General features: G+C 43.4%; 1 protein-coding gene across 1 annotated transcript in view; it reads right to left on the bottom strand.

Annotated features, from left to right (window-relative positions):
• LOC310784937 (CUB and sushi domain-containing protein 3-like) overlaps positions 1-23,178 on the bottom strand; it is a gene marked incomplete at both ends in the record, with an annotated part of 585,231 nt that overhangs the window by 75,750 nt on the left and 486,303 nt on the right. The window contains 9 exons of the mRNA XM_083645959.1: positions 549-665; positions 2,630-2,699; positions 3,276-3,394; positions 3,895-3,999; positions 6,900-6,996; positions 11,328-11,452; positions 16,372-16,575; positions 17,058-17,153; positions 17,252-17,365. Of these exons, the coding sequence (XP_083502085.1) occupies positions 549-665; positions 2,630-2,699; positions 3,276-3,394; positions 3,895-3,999; positions 6,900-6,996; positions 11,328-11,452; positions 16,372-16,575; positions 17,058-17,153; positions 17,252-17,365 (1,047 nt within the window). The remainder of the gene's footprint in view (positions 1-548; positions 666-2,629; positions 2,700-3,275; positions 3,395-3,894; positions 4,000-6,899; positions 6,997-11,327; positions 11,453-16,371; positions 16,576-17,057; positions 17,154-17,251; positions 17,366-23,178) is intronic.

The raw sequence follows: 23,178 nt of genomic DNA on the forward strand, positions 1-23,178 counted from the left end.
TTGAGACGAAAGAACCGGAAGTGCAGGGAAGTGGTTTGGCCTACACAAATAGGTCATTCCTGCTTGACTCGATAACAGCTGAGATTGAACAGTGTGAATTGAACACGGCTCAGGTCAGACAAAGACTTGAGTGATTGACTCATTAATTGAGTGATTAAGTGAATGAGCGAGTCAATCAATAAGTAACGGATATCATGTAATGAGGGAAATAGATAAAGAACAAGTGCAAAGCTTTTAGACCACAGCACCACCTTTCCCTCCCTCCCTTCCCTAGTCACTAATCCTACCAACCCCTCGAATCCTGTCTCTCTACCACCTTCCTATCGCTAGCTACGGCCCTTTAACCACTAAACTCACTAAACGTCCATGACTGACTGACTGACTGACTGACTGACTGACTGACTGACTGACTGTCCTGACTTTTCTATCTTATGACTGCGGCACATATTATACTGTGTATAGATATAGATAGATATATAAATAGACAGTCAGACCCACTGAGAACCCACACAATTTCTGCCCAAACTGTGCCGAGTTGCGTTTCTTACCGAAGCCGACAGGTAAGTTGACTGTCCATGTGCAGTCTAATCCACTGGGATAGTTGCCGGGGTAACCAGGACTTAGAATTACTCCACTCACATCAGTCATCAATCCACCACACTGGGCTGGAGACACACACACACACACACACACACGCACACACGCACACACACACACACGCACACAGACGCACACACACAGGCGCACACACACACACACACACGCACACACACGCACGCACACGCACGCGCACGCGCACGCGCACGCGCACGCGCACACGCACACGCACACGCACACACACGCACGCACGCACGCACGCACGCACGCACGCACACACACACACACACACACACACACACACACACACACACACACACACACACACACACACACACACGCACACGCACGCACGCACAAAAAAGAAAAAGGAGAATATTGGTTCAGTGTTGGAAGCAGCACCACATCAAAAGCAGAAGTACAACGCTTCTCCTTTTAAATGACAATCATTATTGAGACTTAAGTATCTTCAACCTGACGTTTTGCCTTGTTTTGAATTAAATACACAAACACTGAGATTTAAAAAAAAGTATGCTTCTTTATCACGTTACCATTGTGCTACTAGATGTGTGTCTAGGATTTTGCTTAGTTTGCCTCAGTGCTTTAGCACACTGTGTATGTTTGTTGGAGAATCACTGCATCCACATCATGTTAAAAGCAGAAACATATATCAGAGTGAGCTTTGCATCATGTTCAAAGCTGGAACATATCAATAGATCAAATGGCCACTTAGCAAGAAGTGACACCGTAAGCATCGGAGACAGCTGCCTGCGCCATTTCTTTAGCAGTGAAGGTCGGAGCACATCTTAGAAGATCCAGGCCGAAATGCATTGCAGTAAGATCATTTTTGTGTGTGTGTCAGGGCCGTAGCTAGCTATGAGGACGGGGAGGTCCGGACCTCCCCTAATATTTCAGAGGGAAAAAAAAAAAAAAAAAACATTTTTTTTTTTTTATATAAAACAATCTGCATGGAAAAGCATGAAAAACACGGGATCGCTTTTATTTTGAAACGAAAGGCAGGTCAGGCAGGAAGTCATCTGACGCCGCGTCCGCGGTAACTTGATTCCGAGAGAGCAGCAGCATGCTGGTGAGTGATGACTGTCTGTCTGCCTGGCGAGATAATTGAAGGTGAGCGAGCGAGTGAACAGTGAGCGAGTGAACGACAGACAGTGAGTGACACTGACAGATTTTTTAGCAACAACCAAGAAAGTAAGTGTCTAGTCTGTCTCTTAAGTAATGTTACCTGTGTGACACGTTGGGATGCTACTGGCTAATCATGCATGATGCCAATTGCCAAGCTCCCGAAGTCAGGTATGCAGGTGGCTATATGCATGGTTTCAGTTTCATGACCCAATAAGTAACAAAAAGAGGTGGTGTAAAGTTAAAAACAACATAATATATTTTATTTTATTTTTCAATCGTTCCTATCAGGAATAAATAAATGTCCCTCTGTATGTTTTTTTTATTATCGATGATGACTTTGTGTGTTGTGTACGGCTTGGGTTGTGTACCTGTGTTTGTAGGTGTCATTTTGATATGAATTTGGCTAAAACAGTTTGTGTTTGTTAGTTACAATTATGTTGACAGGAGAGCTGAGCAGGTGGTGACATGAAAGAGAATATACTGAATAATGACATCACAACAGTATAATCCTAATGTTGATTTAAAATGATATATTACTCTAAATATGGCTTAAAAAGGGAAAAAAAAAACTCAATTATTTTTGATCCGCCTCCCCTTGCTGGACCTCCCCTATTTCGGAACCCTGGCTACGGCCCTGGTGTGTGTGTGTGTGTGTGAGAGAGAGAGAGAGAGAGAGAGAGAGAGAGAGAGAGGGGGAGAGGGTCAGAGCAGGAGAGTCATATGGCATTGTCATTTGGCCAGCAATGAAATTGAATAGCAAATAAATCATTATTATTGTCTTGTTGACATCAGTATTCATAACTGCGGTGTGGTTTTTCCCTATCAATGTTAGAAGCCCTGGAATAAGAGAGAGAGAGAGAGAGAGAGAGATAGAGAGTACTGTACCTACCAAGGCATAGTGGTACAGGATAGTTCCATCTCCTCACAGGTCCAGGCATGCAGGTGATGTGGGCGTTGCCCTGTGGGGGGAAAGATCCATTATCATACAGAAGAAGAAAGGGACTCTGTACTAACAGACCAGAGTAGGGTGCTGCTTAATCACTAGTTACCAGTACATTAAATAAAGGACTTATCCTTTACTTACGGTAATCATTTTGTCTACTGAACAATACTATTCATGCATTTCCATATGGCAACCTTGAAGGTGAGCCAACCTACAGTGTACAGAAGCTGGGCAGTGGGCAGACAACACTAGAGACATACATTATTCAGGAGCTTTGAAACCACACCAGAGCTGTACGTTCAGTAAGAGTTGGGTCAACCACCCGAGAGCGGGCGTTCTCTCTGCATTCGCTGTGTGAATAGCTCTTGGTTTGATTCCTTAAGCAACAGAGCCGGAGGATACAGTACAAAGAGGAGAGTGGCTGAGTGACTTTTCATTGTTCCAGATGCCTTTCTGCCAGTTGGGGTGCAAACAACTGCCACTTTGCTGTAATGTATCTCTCTGCTACCGAACTGGACATCTCCCAGCATACATTTGTGCCGCTGTCTGTCACAATATACATTTCTACAAGATGATATATGATATTTTGTACCTGAAGAGAGTATCCTTGTTCACATGAAAACTGTACGACATCCCCCACCATATATCTGTCGCCCTGTCTGATCCCATAGTTTGGAGTCTGGGGCTCTGGACATGACTCCAGCCCAATAGCTGGGGGGGGAAACATGATCAGAATGTGTCATACATGTACATTATGTAGGATTAATAAAACTGAACAGTCACGTGACATCTCTTGCCCCCCGGAAGTGAGTTTCCCCATTCATTTTCTCCATAGACATTTTGGAAAAAAGTTTGACGTCTGGAACCAAGCCAACCCCATGACCTACTGAATCGTGAGTGACCATAAAACATTTCAGTTGGAGCAACAACAAATAAATCACGCTTGTTGTTTTTTGTTCTTGCTCAAAGTGAAATGTTTTACGGTCAGTAGGTCACAGGTTGGCTTGGTTCCAGCCTAAAAACTCGTTATATATAAGGATTTTTCTAAATGTCTATGGAGAAAATGAATGGGAAACCCACTTCCGGGGCCAGGAGACGTCACGTGACTGTTCAGCTCTAATAGGAGGATAAACATAGCATAAAGACCAGCTGGAAACAAACACACTACCTGTATATTCCAGGTGAAAGCCAGCTGGAAACAAACACACTACCTGTATATTCCAGGTGAAAGCCAGCAGCGGAGACGCTGATATCAGAGCTGAAGCTGAGATAGAGGTTGTTGGATGTACTATTCAGCAGGGGGGGGATGGTGGTGCCTGGAAGAGAGCAGCAGAACAACCTTGATCACATTTTCTCATAATTCAACGGAGGTTTGAGAGCAAATCATCTTTAGTCACCCGGCAGCATAGACAACAACAAAGTGACATTTTCACTTTCTTTAGTTTGTCAAGTATTTCTTCGGGAGGGAGAGAGAGGGATTACTATTATTTGAGGCGTCTGTTTTCATTTGAAACCACTTTTCAAATGTTGGCTTGACCTACTTAGCATGGCAAGGGAAAGTAGCAAGTGAAAAATGATAGCATATTACTGAAGCAAGCAATGCTGGAAAAGTTCAACAGTGTAATTGTGCGAAGGCCTTCCAGAACAGCGTAGTGTTGCACGGTAATGTAAAGCAACATGAACCTACTCTGAGCTTCCTTCTCTGTGGAAATGTCAATGTCTTGGCTTAGCTTCAAAAAGTGACTGTAAAGGCATTAACAACAGCTTCTAATATTAGCCACTTGTGGAGAATTTTGACTTTTCAAAGAGGGCCAATGAGTTGTGGGCAAAGCTTATTTGGATGTACATAACATGATGGTGTTTATTTGGATATTCATGAATGACAGGCATAGAGACACTGCATGAAATAGGCCACGCCCATCACGGGGGAAAGCGTTCCATTCACTCCCAAACACCAGCGCCATTTTCCTTGAATTAAACATAGCTAAAAGCTGTTGTGTGGTGGGGCTGCGCAGACAACAAATGTACAAAATCGTCAATTAAAGTTTTTTTTGCACTCCCGAGCAAAACAAGGAAGCCATTGAGAATTGGCGAGAAGAAAAATGTGGATCTAGCTGTCAAGGAGGTAAGTTGGAGTGTTCAACTTCCGTATATATGATCTTTGTGTGCAACATCCGACCATGCACGCGACATAGGAGAACGCCAGGATTGGGGGGGGAGGGGTTTGTTTCCCCCCGTTTTGGGCGTGGTTTCTGAATGATGACGCGCTCTGCAGTGTCTCTATGCCAGGAAAACTTATGAAAGGTAGCGAGATATTCTTCTGGATCTAAATTTAGGATGCAATAAAATAGCCTGTTGTGAAGAGAATGAATTACCGTAGTAGATTTGTGAACAGTACTGTATTGAGCAGCTCCTCTGCTACATGTTCACATTCTAGAAAAAAATCTCATCCGTTATGTTGGGGGGGACAAGACAGTGGGCAGTGTGAAGTGTGTTGGACTTTGTGTGTGTGTGTGTGTGTGTGTGTGTGTGTGTGTGTGTGTGTGTGTGTGTGTGTGTGTGTGTGTGTGTTTGGTCTACTTTTGTGGGGACAGACAATCAGACAGATAGACAGATGGACAAACCCTCTTCTAGACGGCTTGGCCTGGCGCCCACGCCGTAAAAGTAAAAAAAAAAAAGTTACGTCAAAAGAAGCGTCTGGAAGCGCAGGCAGTTTAATGTCCGTGCCCTTGTTAACAGATCACACCGGTCACACCGGCCGCGGCCTGCAGCCTACAGCCAGGCAGGAAGTCAGTACAAGTTGTGACCGGCGCGGAGCAAAACTTCTGGTGCTTCTGGTGTGAATGGCCAGGCTCCTGCTCCAGCTGGATTCATGCGCGCCACTGCTTTTAGTGCCGCGCATAAATGGCCAGTTATACTTGCATTGCTTTAATTGTTATATTGTTGGTATTTGATCAATTAGAACGGTTAGAAGTAATTTCGAAAATAACACCTGCTCTTTCCATGAAAGTCAATTAAAAAGATGAAGGTGAGAACATTGTGTGGTACATTGAGGGAACATTTAGCAGTATTTCACTTTTGCAATTAGCATGTTTTTGACAAGTCCTGGTTGATTAGAAAAAAATCCAATCCTAGCTACAGTATGCTACGAAACTTCCCCATATGTCTTTGAAGGAAGGTGGGATAAACAAGCAGGTGTCTGTGGGCGTGTTCCTCAGCCCCTGCTGGGAGACGCAAGCATGGAACCAGTTAATTTCTAATTAACATTTTTATCAACATCAAGGCAGAGCTCAAAATACAAACACTGACAAATGTGCAATGGCAAATATGATTAATTTTTTTTGAGTTGCATTTGCTTGTCAAGTCTCGTTTGCGTCAAGGTTACAGTATGTCTGCTATGCTCATTCCCCCCCCCCCCCAATTTTTCTTATGTTATGTACAGTATGTTTGTGTGGGTGGTCGTCGATGCAAATTCTTTCAACCGATACACACCATTCTAACCAGTCCTGTACCGCTATGAGGCAGGCCATCTCAGTATAGTTGATTTAAGAACACCCCCTGAGGTGGACTCAATCTCACTACCAAAGTAATTGCAGCTATGAGCTATCCATTTCATATAACTTTTCTCTGAAAAGGTCTATCCTACGTTGTCTGGGCACAGGCTATGTGCTGTGTTATTTGTCTGGGCACAGGCTATGTGCTGTGTTATTTGTCTGGGCACAGGCTATGTGCTGTGTTTTTTGTCTGGGCACAGGCTATGTGCTGTGTTACTTGTCTGGGCACAGGCTATGTGCTGTGTTATTTGTCTGGGCACAGGCTATGTGCTGTGTTATTTGTCTGGGCACAGGCTATGTGCTGTGTTTTTTGTCTGGGCACAGGCTATGTGCTGTGTTTTTTGTCTGGGCACAGGCTATGTGCTGTGTTTTTTGTCTGGGCACAGGCTATGTGCTGTGTTATTTGTCTGGGCACAGGCTATGTGCTGTGTTTTTTGTCTGGGCACAGGCTATGTGCTGTGTTTTTTGTATCCCTCCATGACACATCTGAGCCGTTTCTCCTCAATGATTCTTATGAAATGATACAGAAGATCATGTGCTAATGGAGACTCTTTTGTAAATGGCAAACATTGCAGGTGCTTTGATAGCCATGGTGTTATTGACCACAACATCTCCGTAAACGTCACGCTAGCTCTCCAAAAGATACTGAAACAACGGGTTACCAGAGTAGCTGCCTAGTCTTGGGGCGTGGTTGTCACCTCCATCGTAGAAATCCAGAGAGTCCCAGTTATGCTCTGTAGCAAAACTCACCACTTGTATCTGAGAGAGAGAGAGAGAGAGAGAGAAGAGAGATATAAAGAGAGAGGGGGAAAGAGAGAGAAGAAAGAGAGAGAGAGAGAGAGAGAGAGAGAGAGAGAGAGAGACAGAGAGAGAGAGAGTTGGAATTCTGCAAAAACATATCAGGTGTGCAGAGAAACAGAGGAGATTGCCTCTGCTAGTACATCCTTCCTTATAATACAATTGCCTAGGTGGGTGTGCAGGCGGGGCTGTGACATCGACGAAGGCCTGGGCTGACCGATACCTACCGATACCGATACCCGTGACATAGTCAGGACCACCTACCGATACCGATACCCGGACATGACATTGGGCTTGGCCAAGGGCCCGGGCCAAACGATACCTACCCATACCAAAACCAATGCAGACACCCATACCCATGCCAACACCCATAACTATACCGATACCACTACCGACACCGATACCCATACTGATACGACACAATACCTACCTACCGACACCGGTACCCCGAGCCGGAGGCCCACCAAACTACTTTATCAGGCTGCAGCGGCCTGATAATCTAGTATAGAGGAAAGAGCAGCTGCTGTAAGTTCTGGAGCCACCTGGTACACAGCGGCTCAGAGTTTCCCCACAATACCACACTGGAGGAGACACCCAGAGAGAGATATACCACACTGACACACTGGAGGAGACACCCAGAGAGAGATATACCACACTGACACACTGGAGGAGACACCCAGAGAGAGATATACCACACTGACACACTGGAGGAGACACCCAGAGAGAGATATACCGCACTGACACACTGGAGGAGACACCCAGAGAGAGATACCACACTGACACACTGGAGGAGACACCCAGAGAGAGATATACCACACTGACACACTGGAGGAGACACCCAGAGAGAGATATACCGCACTGACACACTGGAGGAGACACCCAGAGAGAGATACCGCACTGACACACTGGAGGAGACACCCAGAGAGAGATATACCACACTGACACACTGGAGGAGACACCCAGAGAGAGACATACCACACTGAGACACTGGAGGAGACACCCAGAGAGAGATACCACACTGACACACTGGAGGAGACACCCAGAGAGAGACATACCGCACTGACACACTGGAGGAGACACCCAGAGATAGAGATACCACACTGAGACACTGGAGGAGACACCCAGAGAGAGATATACCGCACTGACACACTGGAGGAGACACCCAGAGAGAGATATACCACACTGACACACTGGAGGAGACACCCAGAGAGAGATATACCACACTGACACACTGGAGGAGACACCCAGAGAGAGATATACCGCACTGACACACTGGAGGAGACACCCAGAGAGAGATATACCGCACTGACACACTGGAGGAGACACCCAGAGAGAGATATACCGCACTGACACACTGGAGGAGACACCCAGAGAGAGATACCGCACTGACACACTGGAGGAGACACCCAGAGAGAGATATACCACACTGACACACTGGAGGAGACACCCAGAGAGAGATACCGCACTGACACACTGGAGGAGACACCCAGAGAGAGATATACCACACTGACACACTGGAGGAGACACCCAGAGAGAGATATACCGCACTGACACACTGGAGGAGACACCCAGAGAGAGATACCGCACTGACACACTGGAGGAGACACCCAGAGAGAGATATACCACACTGACACACTGGAGGAGACACCCAGAGAGAGATATACCACACTGAGACACTGGAGGAGACACCCAGAGAGAGATATACCACACTGACACACTGGAGGAGACACCCAGAGAGAGAGATACCACACTGACACACTGGAGGAGACACCCAGAGAGAGATATACCGCACTGACACACTGGAGGAGACACCCAGAGAGAGATATACCACACTGACACACTGGAGGAGACACCCAGAGAGAGATATACCACACTGAGACACTGGAGGAGACACCCAGAGAGAGATATACCACACTGACACACTGGAGGAGACACCCAGAGAGAGAGATACCACACTGACACACTGGAGGAGACACCCAGAGAGAGATATACCGCACTGACACACTGGAGGAGACACCCAGAGACAGACATACTGCACTGACACATTGGAGGAGACATCCAGAGAGATATACCACACTGACACACTGGAGGAGACACCCAGAGAGAGATACCGCACTGACACACTGGAGGAGACACCCAGAGAGATATACCACACTGACACACTGGAGGAGACACCCAGAGAGAGACATACCACATTGAGACACTGGAGGAGACACCCAGAGAGAGATATACCACACTGACACACTGGAGGAGACACCCAGAGAGAGAGATACCACACTGACACACTGGAGGAGACACCCAGAGAGAGACATAACACACTGAGACACTGGAGGAGACACCCAGAGAGAGACATACCACACTGACACACTGGAGGAGACACCCAGAGAGAGACATACCACACTGAGACACTGGAGGAGACACCCAGAGAGAGATATACCACACTGACACACTGGAGGAGACACCCAGAGAGAGATACCGGACTGACACACTGGAGGAGACACCCAGAGAGAGATATACCACACTGACACACTGGAGGAGACACCCAGAGAGAGATGGCTTGGAAATACTGACACACAACCACCATTTACAAAATTCCAACAAAAAGAAGAAAAAATAAAACACAAAGAAGAAATGATCACTATTGGCAAAAATAAATCACAACATACAAACAAAAACGAATGCTTCCAAATCCTTAAAACAAATTACAATTTGGCCCAGTATCAGAAACAAACAGCCCAGACAAAGGAAGCTGCTGACGATGTGCAGACTCAGTGACGTAGAGACAAGCTAGCTACTGTATAGACACAGGAGGCACAGAAGAACCTGGCTGCCAAGAGAAGAGTGTGTGCCCTGCGACTCAGGAGAAATAGAAAGTAAAGAACACTTACTTTTCTCCTGTACCAAGTATGAACACATCAGGAACACAGACTTTTCCAAAATCTCTGAAATAGAGAACTTTCAAAATCTCAGTATCAACAAAAAACTGTATATCCTGCTTGGAGAAAATGTTGAAAAAGTAGAAGCCTGTGCTCAGTACAGTATGTGATGTCAGGCCATACTCTAAGAAACACATCAACTCTGTAAACTTCTTTAACCTTTGCTTTTCTTCACTGGTATTGTTGTTACTGTCCAGACATATTCTACTGTACAGACATACCGTATTCTATGTGATGAATGTATATAATACACAGTTTATTTGATTTTATTTAACTTTATTTCTATCTCATTTATCTCAATAAATCTCCTTGAACTGAACTGAATTGAATTGAATTGAAAGAGAGAGAGAGAGAGAGAGATATTTGGGGGGAAATATGTTATTGATTTTTTTCACTTGTTTTGTTGTCTTCAATAAAACATTCGAATTGGCCTTTGATTGCATTTGGTATGATTGTCTATTCTACAAACTCCCCCAATCTGGTAAAGGGGCTGAAACAATATGACACCAGAGGGTTCCTCATAGTAATGTTCAATAAAACTGTCAATAAACAACAAACAACCACAAATAAGATGTGTGAGCTTGGTGTATTTTTTGACAATAAAGAATATTTGAATTGACCGAGAAAGAGAGTAATGGTGGTTTGGGACAAGCTATTCTGTAAAGGGAAAACATGTTCTGATGTGTATGTTAAACAGTGACAGACTCCACTTTGTGTCGGAGGCATCTTTGCCTTTGTAATGTCCGTGAAAACGGTTTCGCTTCCCCACAATCATCAGGCATTATCTCTTACATTTAGATCCTATCCACTCATCTCTGGATGGTCCCTCTATCTCACCAAACATCCAACCATTCATCCATCCAAACCGATCGTATCTTCTCTGACATCCTGCCCGCTCAGCATCCGAGCCAGTGATAGGTAGATCAAACAGGTAGCAGCAGCCCCCAGGCCAGGTGCCAGGTTTCAGCCTTGAAACAAATTGAACATGGTGGCCAAGCTCGGTATTGCAAGTCACGTGATGCCCTGCGGCCTAAAAAGAGTTTTTCCCGTCCACTTACATGGGGCAAGAATCAGCTGTAAAACTCTGTGAAAAATGTTCTGGGTGTCACTCAAAGCCCTCTCTCTCTATGGCTCTCGACATGATAACTCGCTCATGGGTATTTCTCCAGGTGGGAATAGGTAAGCAGACATGTGCAGTTCACATGACCGTGGGCCGCACATCATGGAAGTAAAACCAGGAAGAATATGAGCTTCAATTTGCTTCACGCAGCTTCTGTTCGAATGAATGGGCGGCCATTTTCAATCTCTTATCCAGCTCTTTAATACATCCATGGGAAGCAGTGGAATGGGCGTTACCTGTATTCCAGCCCCTTCTGGAACAGAGACCTTCCAAACACAGTTCTGGTTGTTGTCATACGGCTCTGGGTAGCCAGGCGACAGGATGGTACCACGACGAGACGTCAGCGCACCCCCACAGGGAACTGAGAGAGAGAGCGAGAGAGAGAGGCAGCGAGAGAGAGAGAGGGAGGGGGAGAGAGAGGGAGGGGGAGAGAGGGAATAGTGAGCAGACAGTTTGCGAGGGAAGAAGCGAGGAGAAAGTTTACAGTGTTTGTGTGTGTGTGTGTGTGTGCGTGTGTGTGTGTGTGTGTGTGTGTGTGTGTGTGTGCGTTTGTGTTTGTTTGTGTGTGTGTGTGTGTGTGTGTGTGTGTGTGCGCGTGTGTGTGTGTCATTCCCACAGAGAGCTACAGCAAGACAGGGACGGGAGGTTACATTAGTCACCAACCCAGTGTGTTGGCTTTTTTTGCACTTGGGTTTATATTTACCTATACATGTCGGCAAGATGTCGTTATATTTACCTATACATGTCAGCAAGGTGTCTTTATATTTACCTATACATGTCGGCAAGATGTCGTTATATTTACCTATACATGTCGGCAAGGTGTCGTTATATTTACCTATACATGTCGGCAAGGTGTCGTTATATTTACCTATACATGTCGGCAAGGTGTCTTTATATTTACCTATACATGTCAGCAAGGTGTCTTTATATTTACCTATACATGTCAGCAAGGTGTCGTTATATTTACCTATACATGTCGGCAAGGTGTCGTTATATTTACCTATACATGTCAGCAAGGTGTCTTTATATTTACCTATACATGTCGGCAAGGTGTCTTTATATTTACCTATACATGTCGGCAAGGTGTCATTATATTTACCTATACATGTCAGCAAGGTGTCTTTATATTTACCTATACATGTCGGCAAGGTGTCTTTATATTTACCTATACATGTCGGCAAGGTGTCGTTATATTTACCTATACATGTCGGCAAGGTGTCGTTATATTTACCTATACATTTCGGCAAGGTGTCGTTATATTTACCTATACATGTCAGCAAGGTGTCTTTATATTTACCTATACATGTCAGCAAGGTGTCTTTATATTTACCTATACATGTCAGCAAGGTGTCATTATATTTACCTATACATGTCAGCAAGGTGTCTTTATATTTACCTATACATGTCAGCAAGGTGTCATTATATTTACCTATACATGTCAGCAAGGTGTCTTTATATTTACCTATACATGTCGGCAAGGTGTCGTTATATTTACATATACATGTCAGCAAGGTGTCATTATATTTACCTATACATGTCAGCAAGGTGTCATTATATTTACCTATACATGTCAGCAAGATGTCGTTATATTTACCTATACATGTCAGCAAGATGTCATTATATTTACCTATACATGTCAGCAAGGTGTCTTTATATTTACCTATACATGTCAGCAAGGTGTCATTATATTTACCTATACATGTCGGCAAGGTGTCATTATATTTACCTATACATGTCGGCAAGGTGTCATTATATTTACCTATACATGTCGGCAAGGTGTCTTTATATTTACCTATACATGTCAGCAAGGTGTCATTATATTTACCTATACATGTCAGCAAGATGTCGTTATATTTACCTATACATGTCGGCAAGGTGTCATTATATTTACCTATACATGTCAGCAAGATGTCGTTATATTTACCTATACATGTCAGCAAGGTGTCTTTATATTTACCTATACATGTCAGCAAGGTGTCTTTATATTTACCTATACATGTCGGCAAGGTGTCTTTATATTTACCTATACATGTCGGCAAGGTGTCGTTATATTTACCTATACATGTCGGCAAGGTGTCGTTATATTTACCTATACATGTCAGCAAGGTGTCGTTATATTTACCTATACATGTCAGCAAGGTGTCTTTATATTTACCTATACATGTCGGCAAGGTGTCTTTATATTTACCTATACATGTCGGCAAGGTGTCGTTATATTTACCTATACATGTCGGCAAGGTGTCGTTATATTTACCTATACATGTCAGCAAGGTGTCGTTATATTTACCTATACATGTCAGCAAGGTGTCATTATATTTACCTATACATGTCAGCAAGGTGTCATTATATTTACCTATACATGTCAGCAAGGTGTCATTATATTTACCTATACATGTCAGCAAGATGTCGTTATATTTACCTATACATGTCAGCAAGATGTCGTTATATTTACCTATACATGTCAGCAAGGTGTCTTTATATTTACCTATACATGTCAGCAAGGTGTCTTTATATTTACCTATACATGTCAGCAAGATGTCGTTATATTTACCTATACATGTCAGCAAGGTGTCTTTATATGTACCTATACATGTCAGCAAGGTGTCTTTATATTTACCTATACATGTCAGCAAGGTGTCTTTATATTTACCTATACATGTCAGCAAGGTGTCATTATATTTACCTATACATGTCAGCAAGGTGTCGTTATATTTACATACATGTATACATGTCAGCAAGGTGTCATTATATTTACCTATACATGTCGGCAAGGTGTCGTTATATTTACCTATACATGTCAGCAAGGTGTCATTATATTTACCTATACATGTCAGCAAGATGTCGTTATATTTACCTATACATGTCGGCAAGGTGTCGTTATATTTACCTATACATGTCGGCAAGGTGTCGTTATATTTACCTATACATGTCGGCAAGGTGTCTTTATATTTACCTATACATGTCAGCAAGGTGTCTTTATATTTACCTATACATGTCAGCAAGGTGTCGTTATATTTACCTATACATGTCGGCAAGGTGTCGTTATATTTACCTATACATGTCAGCAAGGTGTCTTTATATTTACCTATACATGTCGGCAAGGTGTCTTTATATTTACCTATACATGTCGGCAAGGTGTCATTATATTTACCTATACATGTCAGCAAGGTGTCTTTATATTTACCTATACATGTCGGCAAGGTGTCTTTATATTTACCTATACATGTCGGCAAGGTGTCGTTATATTTACCTATACATGTCGGCAAGGTGTCGTTATATTTACCTATACATTTCAGCAAGGTGTCGTTATATTTACCTATACATGTCAGCAAGGTGTCTTTATATTTACCTATACATGTCAGCAAGGTGTCTTTATATTTACCTATACATGTCAGCAAGGTGTCATTATATTTACCTATACATGTCAGCAAGGTGTCTTTATATTTACCTATACATGTCAGCAAGGTGTCATTATATTTACCTATACATGTCAGCAAGGTGTCTTTATATTTACCTATACATGTCGGCAAGGTGTCGTTATATTTACATATACATGTCAGCAAGGTGTCATTATATTTACCTATACATGTCAGCAAGGTGTCATTATATTTACCTATACATGTCAGCAAGATGTCGTTATATTTACCTATACATGTCAGCAAGATGTCATTATATTTACCTATACATGTCAGCAAGGTGTCTTTATATTTACCTATACATGTCAGCAAGGTGTCATTATATTTACCTATACATGTCGGCAAGGTGTCATTATATTTACCTATACATGTCGGCAAGGTGTCATTATATTTACCTATACATGTCGGCAAGGTGTCTTTATATTTACCTATACATGTCAGCAAGGTGTCATTATATTTACCTATACATGTCAGCAAGATGTCGTTATATTTACCTATACATGTCGGCAAGGTGTCATTATATTTACCTATACATGTCAGCAAGATGTCGTTATATTTACCTATACATGTCAGCAAGGTGTCTTTATATTTACCTATACATGTCAGCAAGGTGTCTTTATATTTACCTATACATGTCAGCAAGGTGTCATTATATTTACCTATACATGTCAGCAAGGTGTCTTTATATTTACCTATACATGTCGGCAAGGTGTCTTTATATTTACCTATACATGTCGGCAAGGTGTCGTTATATTTACCTATACATGTCGGCAAGGTGTCGTTATATTTACCTATACATGTCAGCAAGGTGTCGTTATATTTACCTATACATGTCAGCAAGGTGTCATTATATTTACCTATACATGTCAGCAAGGTGTCATTATATTTACCTATACATGTCAGCAAGATGTCGTTATATTTACCTATACATGTCAGCAAGATGTCGTTATATTTACCTATACATGTCAGCAAGGTGTCTTTATATTTACCTATACATGTCAGCAAGGTGTCTTTATATTTACCTATACATGTCAGCAAGATGTCGTTATATTTACCTATACATGTCAGCAAGGTGTCTTTATATGTACCTATACATGTCAGCAAGGTGTCTTTATATTTACCTATACATGTCAGCAAGGTGTCTTTATATTTACCTATACATGTCAGCAAGGTGTCATTATATTTACCTATACATGTCAGCAAGGTGTCGTTATATTTACCTATACATGTCAGCAAGGTGTCTTTATATTTACATACATGTATACATGTCAGCAAGGTGTCATTATATTTACCTATACATGTCGGCAAGGTGTCGTTATATTTACCTATACATGTCAGCAAGGTGTCATTATATTTACCTATACATGTCAGCAAGATGTCGTTATATTTACCTATACATGTCAGCAAGGTGTCTTTATATGTACCTATACATGTCAGCAAGGTGTCATTATATTTACCTATACATGTCAGCAAGGTGTCGTTATATTTACCTATACATGTCAGCAAGCTGTCTTTATATTTACATACATGTATACATGTCAGCAAGGTGTCATTATATTTACCTATACATGTCGGCAAGGTGTCGTTATATTTACCTATACATGTCAGCAAGGTGTCTTTATATTTACCTATACATGTCAGCAAGGTGTCGTTATATTTACCTATACATGTCGGCAATGTGTCGTTAAATTTACAGTACCTATACATGTCGGCAAGGTGTCTTTATATTTACCTATACATGTCAGCAAGGTGTCTTTATATTTACCTATACATGTCGGCAAGGTGTCTTTATATTTACCTATACATGTCGGCAAGGTGTCGTTATATTTACCTATACATGTCGGCAAGGTGTCTTTATATTTACCTATACATGTCGGCAAGGAGTCATTCCATTGCGCCAGGTTGTCCGGTACACTCTCACACCGTATGGCGGTGGAGCCATGCAGAACGTAGCCTGGGTTACACTCAAACTGCACTGAGGAGCCTGCTGCAAAGTCATTGCCAAGACGCTTCCCAAACCGCGGCTCGGGGACTGAACTGCACTGGGTGGAACTGGTCCGCGGTACAGCTGCAAGACAAACACATTAAATTAAAATGAATTAAAACATGTCAATGTTAGTGGTTTACCACTTCAATTAATTGTTCCCCTATCACAGTTTCTGTCCTTTGTGAATTTATGCATCCCCAATTAAATTAAACCAAATATGTGCCCAAAATGGCCACCAGATAATAACAACTGTGATATATAAATTGAAAGCAAAGGGTTTGGGGTAACAACAATTTCTACACATACATACAATTCACTGCTATTGTGGAAAAACTTTGTTATCAAGGTCAAATTACTTAAGTTAAGTTTATACTTTACTTCATGGAGTTAGTTCTGCCACCCTGGGGGCCTGTGAAACCTATTTAGTACTCTCCACCAGTCTGTTTTTGATTCCTGTAAGGTGATTGTGTGGCCATAAGGTTTATATACTCTATAGGGTTACATAAGGTTTTCCTTTGACAGGAGTGTACTATTGATGGTGCCTTCCACTGCGTTTGACTGACCTTGGTAGACGAAGTGGAATCCTTTAGCGGTTTCTGGGCCGACTGTGGTGAACTTTATGGTGATCTGGTTACCAGAACTCAGAGGGAGAGACTCACCTAGATACAGAGAGAGAGAGAGGGGGGAGGTGTTAGGGCTTGAGTGGTGAACTTTGTGATCTATCTATCTATCCATCCATTCATCCGTCCATATTTACCAGAGTGAGACCCAGAGAGAGAAGACAGCAGCGTATTCTGCTGAGTGGGTCCATCGTAGATTTCCACCACATCATTGAGAGACGTCTGGAACAACACAAACTGACCAAAGAGGACTAGAGACAAGAGAGACAAGGAAGGAGACAGAGAGAGAAGTCGATGGTTGTGAATTATCATTCTGTGTCTGACCTCCGAGTGATGAATTCAAACTGTAATGCCTCATTTAAAAGTCATTAAGCTGCTGTGTCCATTTCCATTTGAAGCCAACTATTGGCACAAAATTACAAATCATGACACTTAATAGCCAAAACATGACCTTATCTCCATCATGCACCGCCTCCAGTCTGTTGTCTACGGTGCATCAACACTGTCAGCTAATGTGGAAAATGCTGGCTGGCAAAATTTGGCTTACATTTGTCAACACATGACAGTCTCTGTCCCCAAGTCTCCTCTAGTGTACAGTATCTCATGGCATTTCTACTTTGTTATCTACAGTGGAGTGGAAGAGGGGACAGAGTGGGAGTGAATGGCATGTGACACAGATGGTTAGCTGTCAAACCCACGGTGTCCCAAGTCCATAGTATTCTCCTTAGCCCACTGAGCCAGCAGGATGCAATCCATATGGACCACAGCCACTCACATTCTTCCAATTTTCTCTCTCGTGTTTGTGATCACTGTGTCTCCAAGTCAATCCTATGTCAAATGTGATGCCCACATAGATATGAAGGCAGTGTAGTGGTACTCATATGAATATGAGTAGGACTACACTGCCTTCATATGAGTACCACTACACTGCCTTCATATGAGTACCACTACACTGCCTTCATATGAGCACCACTACACTGCCTTCATATGAGATATGAGTACCACTACACTACCTTCATATGAGTACTACTACACTGCCTTCATATGAGCACCACTACACTGCCTTCATATGAGTACCACTACACTGCCTTCATATGAGTACCACTACACTACCTTCATATGAGTACCACTACACTGCCTTCATATGAGTACCACTACACTGCCTTCATATGAGTACCACTACACTGCCTTCATATGAGTACCACTACACTACCTTCATATGAGCACCACTACACTGCCTTCATATGAGTACCACTACACTGCCTTCATATGAGTACCACTACACTGCCTTCATATGAGTACCACTACACTGCTTTCATATGAGTACCACTACACTGCCTTCATATGAGTACTACTACACTGACTTCATATGAGTACCACTACACTGCCTTCATATGAGTACCACTACACTACCTTCATATGAGTACCACTACACTGCCTTCATATGAGTACCACTACACTGCCTTCATATGAGTACCACTACACTGCCTTCATATGAGTACCACTACACTGCTTTCATATGAGTACCACTACACTGCCTTCACATTTTATTAAAAATGATTGATTGATTGATTGATTGATTGATTGATTGATTCATATGAGTAGGACTACACTGCCTTCATCTGAGTACCACTACACTGCCTTTATATGATTACTACTACACTGCCTTCATCTGAGTACTTCATATGACTACTCCAGTGTTGTGCTCATATGTGTAGTCCTACTCATATGGAGGCAGTGTAGTGGTACTCATATGGAGGCAGTGTAGTAGTACTCATATGAAGGCAGTGTAGTGGTACTCATATGAAGGCAGTGTAGTGGTACTCATATGGAGGCAGTGTAGTCCTACTCATATGAAGGCAGTGTAGTGGTACTCATATGAAGGGGAATCTGTGTTTGTCTGCAGCTCGCAGAGAAAGAAAGGATAAATTACATTTAGTTCAGCCTCAATTGAGCGAGCTCCTGCTCCACTTGCACTTGACACACACCAGTGCACATGAACCTACACACACACACACACACACACTCCTCTTGCTCCCTCTCTCTTTATCCATCCCTCTCTCTCCCTCCCTCACACACACACACTCCTCTCTCACTCCCTCTCTCTCTCTTTATCCATCCCTCTCTCTCTCACACACACACACTCACACACACACACACACACACACACACACACACACACACACACACACACACACACACTCTATTCTCTCTCTATCCCTCCCTCTTTCTCTCTCTCTCACACACACACACACACACACACACTCCTCTCTCTCTCTATCCCTCTCTCTCTTTATCCCTCCCTCCCTCTCTCTCTCCAGTACCCGGCCCTCAGGCTGAGGTGTAAAGGATTACATTTGAACATTGTCAAGGATATTGGGCTGTAAGAAGGTCACTGGTCACTTTAAACAGCGCTGTTTCTCTGCCTCTGTGGAGTTCTTTGACACCTGATCCGATTTCCGCTCAAATGTTGACTCTGACTCACAGAAAAATATCTGGTTTTCTGTGAGTCCTGAGCTTATAAATACAACTGAATTAAGAGAAAATGCAACACCATTTGAATTCATGGCTGACACCGCGAGTTCCCCCTGCAGGTGTCCAAGTTCAAGGAACGGCAAGGTTTGTAAATAGCTTTTATGGGGAAGATGAGACGCACAGAGCTGTAGCTTGTTAGCCAAGTCTGCTGTATACTTATAGCCGTGATAGCGCTTGGAGGCTTGGATGCGGACGGGGGTTAGGTGTTGAGAGGACATGATGAATGGTGGGATTCTGTCTGTCAGCAGAAATAGTTAAAAGCCCTCCGCATGTATTTCTGAAGGAAAGCGATTTGTGTCTCCGTGTTCCCTGCTGGGGCAGTCATATCTAGATACCACAGACCAGGTGGAGGAGTTCACGGATAAAATGTCTAAAGAGCTAGCGGTAGATTCCCTGCCTACGAACACGAGGGTCGCAGGCTCGCACCCCCGTGTTACATCCGGCTTGGTCGGGTGTCCATACAGGCACGATTGGCTGTGTCTGGGGGTGGGAAGCCGGATTGGGGGTACGTGTCCCGGTCGCTGCACTAGCGCATCCTCTGGTCTAAAAAGCAGTATGGTTTGCGACAGGAAGACACGTGTGCACCTGCACACGCATGCAGGCATGCACACACGCACGCACACACGCACGCGCGCGCACACACACACACACACACACACACACACACACACACACACACACACACACACACTCTTTAACTCATGAGGCATGGATGCAGGCAGACGCTAGCTTATTGTACACACTGCAAATACATCTCAATGGATTTCTCTCATACTGTGATTATGACCACACAAACACACACACACACACACACACACACAAACAAACATGCCACACAGAGAGCAAAGTGATCACAGCAGCGTTGTCCCATACAGAGTTAAACATGCCTCAGTACTGAAAGTCTTTCTGCATTGCAGATTGTAGAAAGGGCACAGACACACAGACACAGACACACACACACACACACACACACACACAAACACAACTTTTTGTTCTAAAACTGTCCACTCACAGAGAAAAACAGTCTGATCCTCGCTCTCTCTTGAACACACACACACACACACACACAGACATTGTTTTCCAGTTTGACAGCTCCCTTTGAGTTCTTCTGGAAATGAACTACAGCAGCAGTCATATGAACTCTCTTTGCCTCATTAATTCACAGCTTCCTGCTTCAGTGGGGTTTTTTTCTTATTTTTTCCCTCTCCTATAAAGGCATCACCCCTCTGTCACCTCTCTGTGTCTCTTTCCCTCGACTTAATTTCTTCCTAAACAAGATCACCACCTGCTGTTCACACAGGTCGCAGTTAGGGATGCAACAATTATAACATTTTTATGTACGATTATAGTCTGAGAAAAAAAACACGATTATCACGGTTTCACAATTATTATTATGGAGGTATAAAAAAATCACATGAGCATTCTTTAAATAGAGGGTTTATTGTATTTCCCCCACAATTCTTAACAGTTGCTGCCTTTCGGAAAACAAATAATACAGTAACCAAAATATTACAGTCCAAAAAAAAAAAGAAAAGTCTGACTGTATCTCTCTTTGGAATGAAATATCAGCTACCTCTTTCGTTTAAACATTCATGGCAGTATTTCCCTTTGGACAAAACATAGTCAAAGGCTGCAGGATCTGTCTGCAAGGCTCTTTTGATGACTATATTACTTTTTTGTCCAGTTTGTGTATTTTCTTCTTTAGGGGAAATATAACAAATGTGGGTAATAAACTTGAGTGTTTTCATCAACTGTCATCCATGCCTTTTAGTTTTATTATTGTTCATTTTTAATCATCTAATGTTATTTTGCTCAGCTACTTAGTGCATTCACTAGTTCGGCGTGTAAAGCTGAATGGGCGATCACGCAGATGTTCAAATAGGTTAAGGTGTTGGAGTTGCGACTGCTTTTCGGCAGGTTTTGTACATTGGAGAGCCGTCATCTTGAACACCCGCCTGGTCGTCCTTTCTGTAGCTGAAATGCTCCCACACTGATGACTTCAGACATTTTTTGGGGGGTTGAAAGAGATCCCTTGGTTCTGGTCTATCTGCCATTGTTTACCGTTAGCTACTGTATGTAGCGTAGCCACTAGCCATGGACGTTGGCTCCCCCAACATAAATATTGCTTCGGAGTCCTGTGAGCTGTGACCACGTCGCCTACACGAACATTGTAAGTGGCACACAATGGACTTCAGTTTTCACTTCCCAGACCAAGATCAGATTTATTAGGCACATACTGTATTGTTACGGTCCGCTACCCTCTCTCATAGATATGGTCATATTAATTGTTATACGTCGTATATATTATTTGCTATTTCTGGCTGTCATTAGTGAGGAGGGGGGTTGGCTCAAGATGTGAGGTTACTGGAACAGATATAGCGTGCCCGGAAGCGGCCATCGGGAGATTCTTGATGTGTCCTCCATACAGAAGAAGAGAGACTGCGTCTCTTGTGGGCTTCCCCCCTTTTCGTTTCCTTTCTATAAATGTTATTTCTCAGTTATGTCGTGTGAAGCGTCTTCATGAATAGGATGGTGTCTCGACACTGATGAACACCATCCACCCCCCTTCCCACCGACTGAGCTGCCCAGAGAAGGCCGACACCACACCTGGGACTAAAGGTTCTTGCACACAGAGTCCGAATTGTTCGCTGCGTTTTTTTAATCCGTCATCCGAAAAAAACACGTCACGCACAGATACCTTGCCCACTGAGTCCGATGCGTTAATTATCCAATATTCGTTGCGAAGATTCGCAACGAAAAGAAAACTACCGCGATCCTATTGATCCACAACTGGCAGTGTGTCTGTGTGGCTCTCTGTCTCTCTCCTCCCCCCCCCCCCCTTCCCACACACACACACACACACACACACACACACACACACACACACACACACACACACACACACACACACACACACCGCGTCCCGCATTCCAAGCTGGTCTGCAATCACCCGGCACATTCTGTCTTTTAATTCCGAATCTCTGTATTCCTGCTTTGCCATAAAATGCTTTGTGCTGGGAGACGAACTGAATTAACTTCTCAGATGCCATTTTTCATGTGAATAGCAACACTACGGCAGCTCTGGGTGGTCAAACACCTGTCAAAACGATTTCATGGATGCGGAAAAACGCAGAAAATCGAACCTCGTCCGAAAACTTAAATGACGGACGTAATTGTCGGACTCGGTGTGTCAATGATGATTGACACAAATGAGGTCGTATTTTTATTTTTTTCGTGCGTCATTTCGGACGAAAAAACGGACTCTATGTGCAAGGACCTTAAGCGTGCCAGTTACACCCCACCTGGGTCTAAGCGTGCCAGTTACACCCCACCTGGGTCTAAGCGTGCCAGTTACACCACACCTGGGTCTAAGCGTGCCAGTTACACAGGTGAGCCACACTTCCAGCCTCTAATGACAGCCATATCGTTTCATGTTGTGGGATTCGGTGATGTCTGTTGCCTCTAGACTGAGCTTGCTACAATAGGTTTCCTGAACCCGCTACAGTTAGCTAAGTCACATCACTATAGT

This window comes from Poromitra crassiceps (genome assembly GCF_964638095.1).
Source record: "Poromitra crassiceps genome assembly, chromosome: 11".
NCBI classification, from domain to species: Eukaryota; Metazoa; Chordata; class Actinopteri; order Beryciformes; family Melamphaidae; genus Poromitra; species Poromitra crassiceps.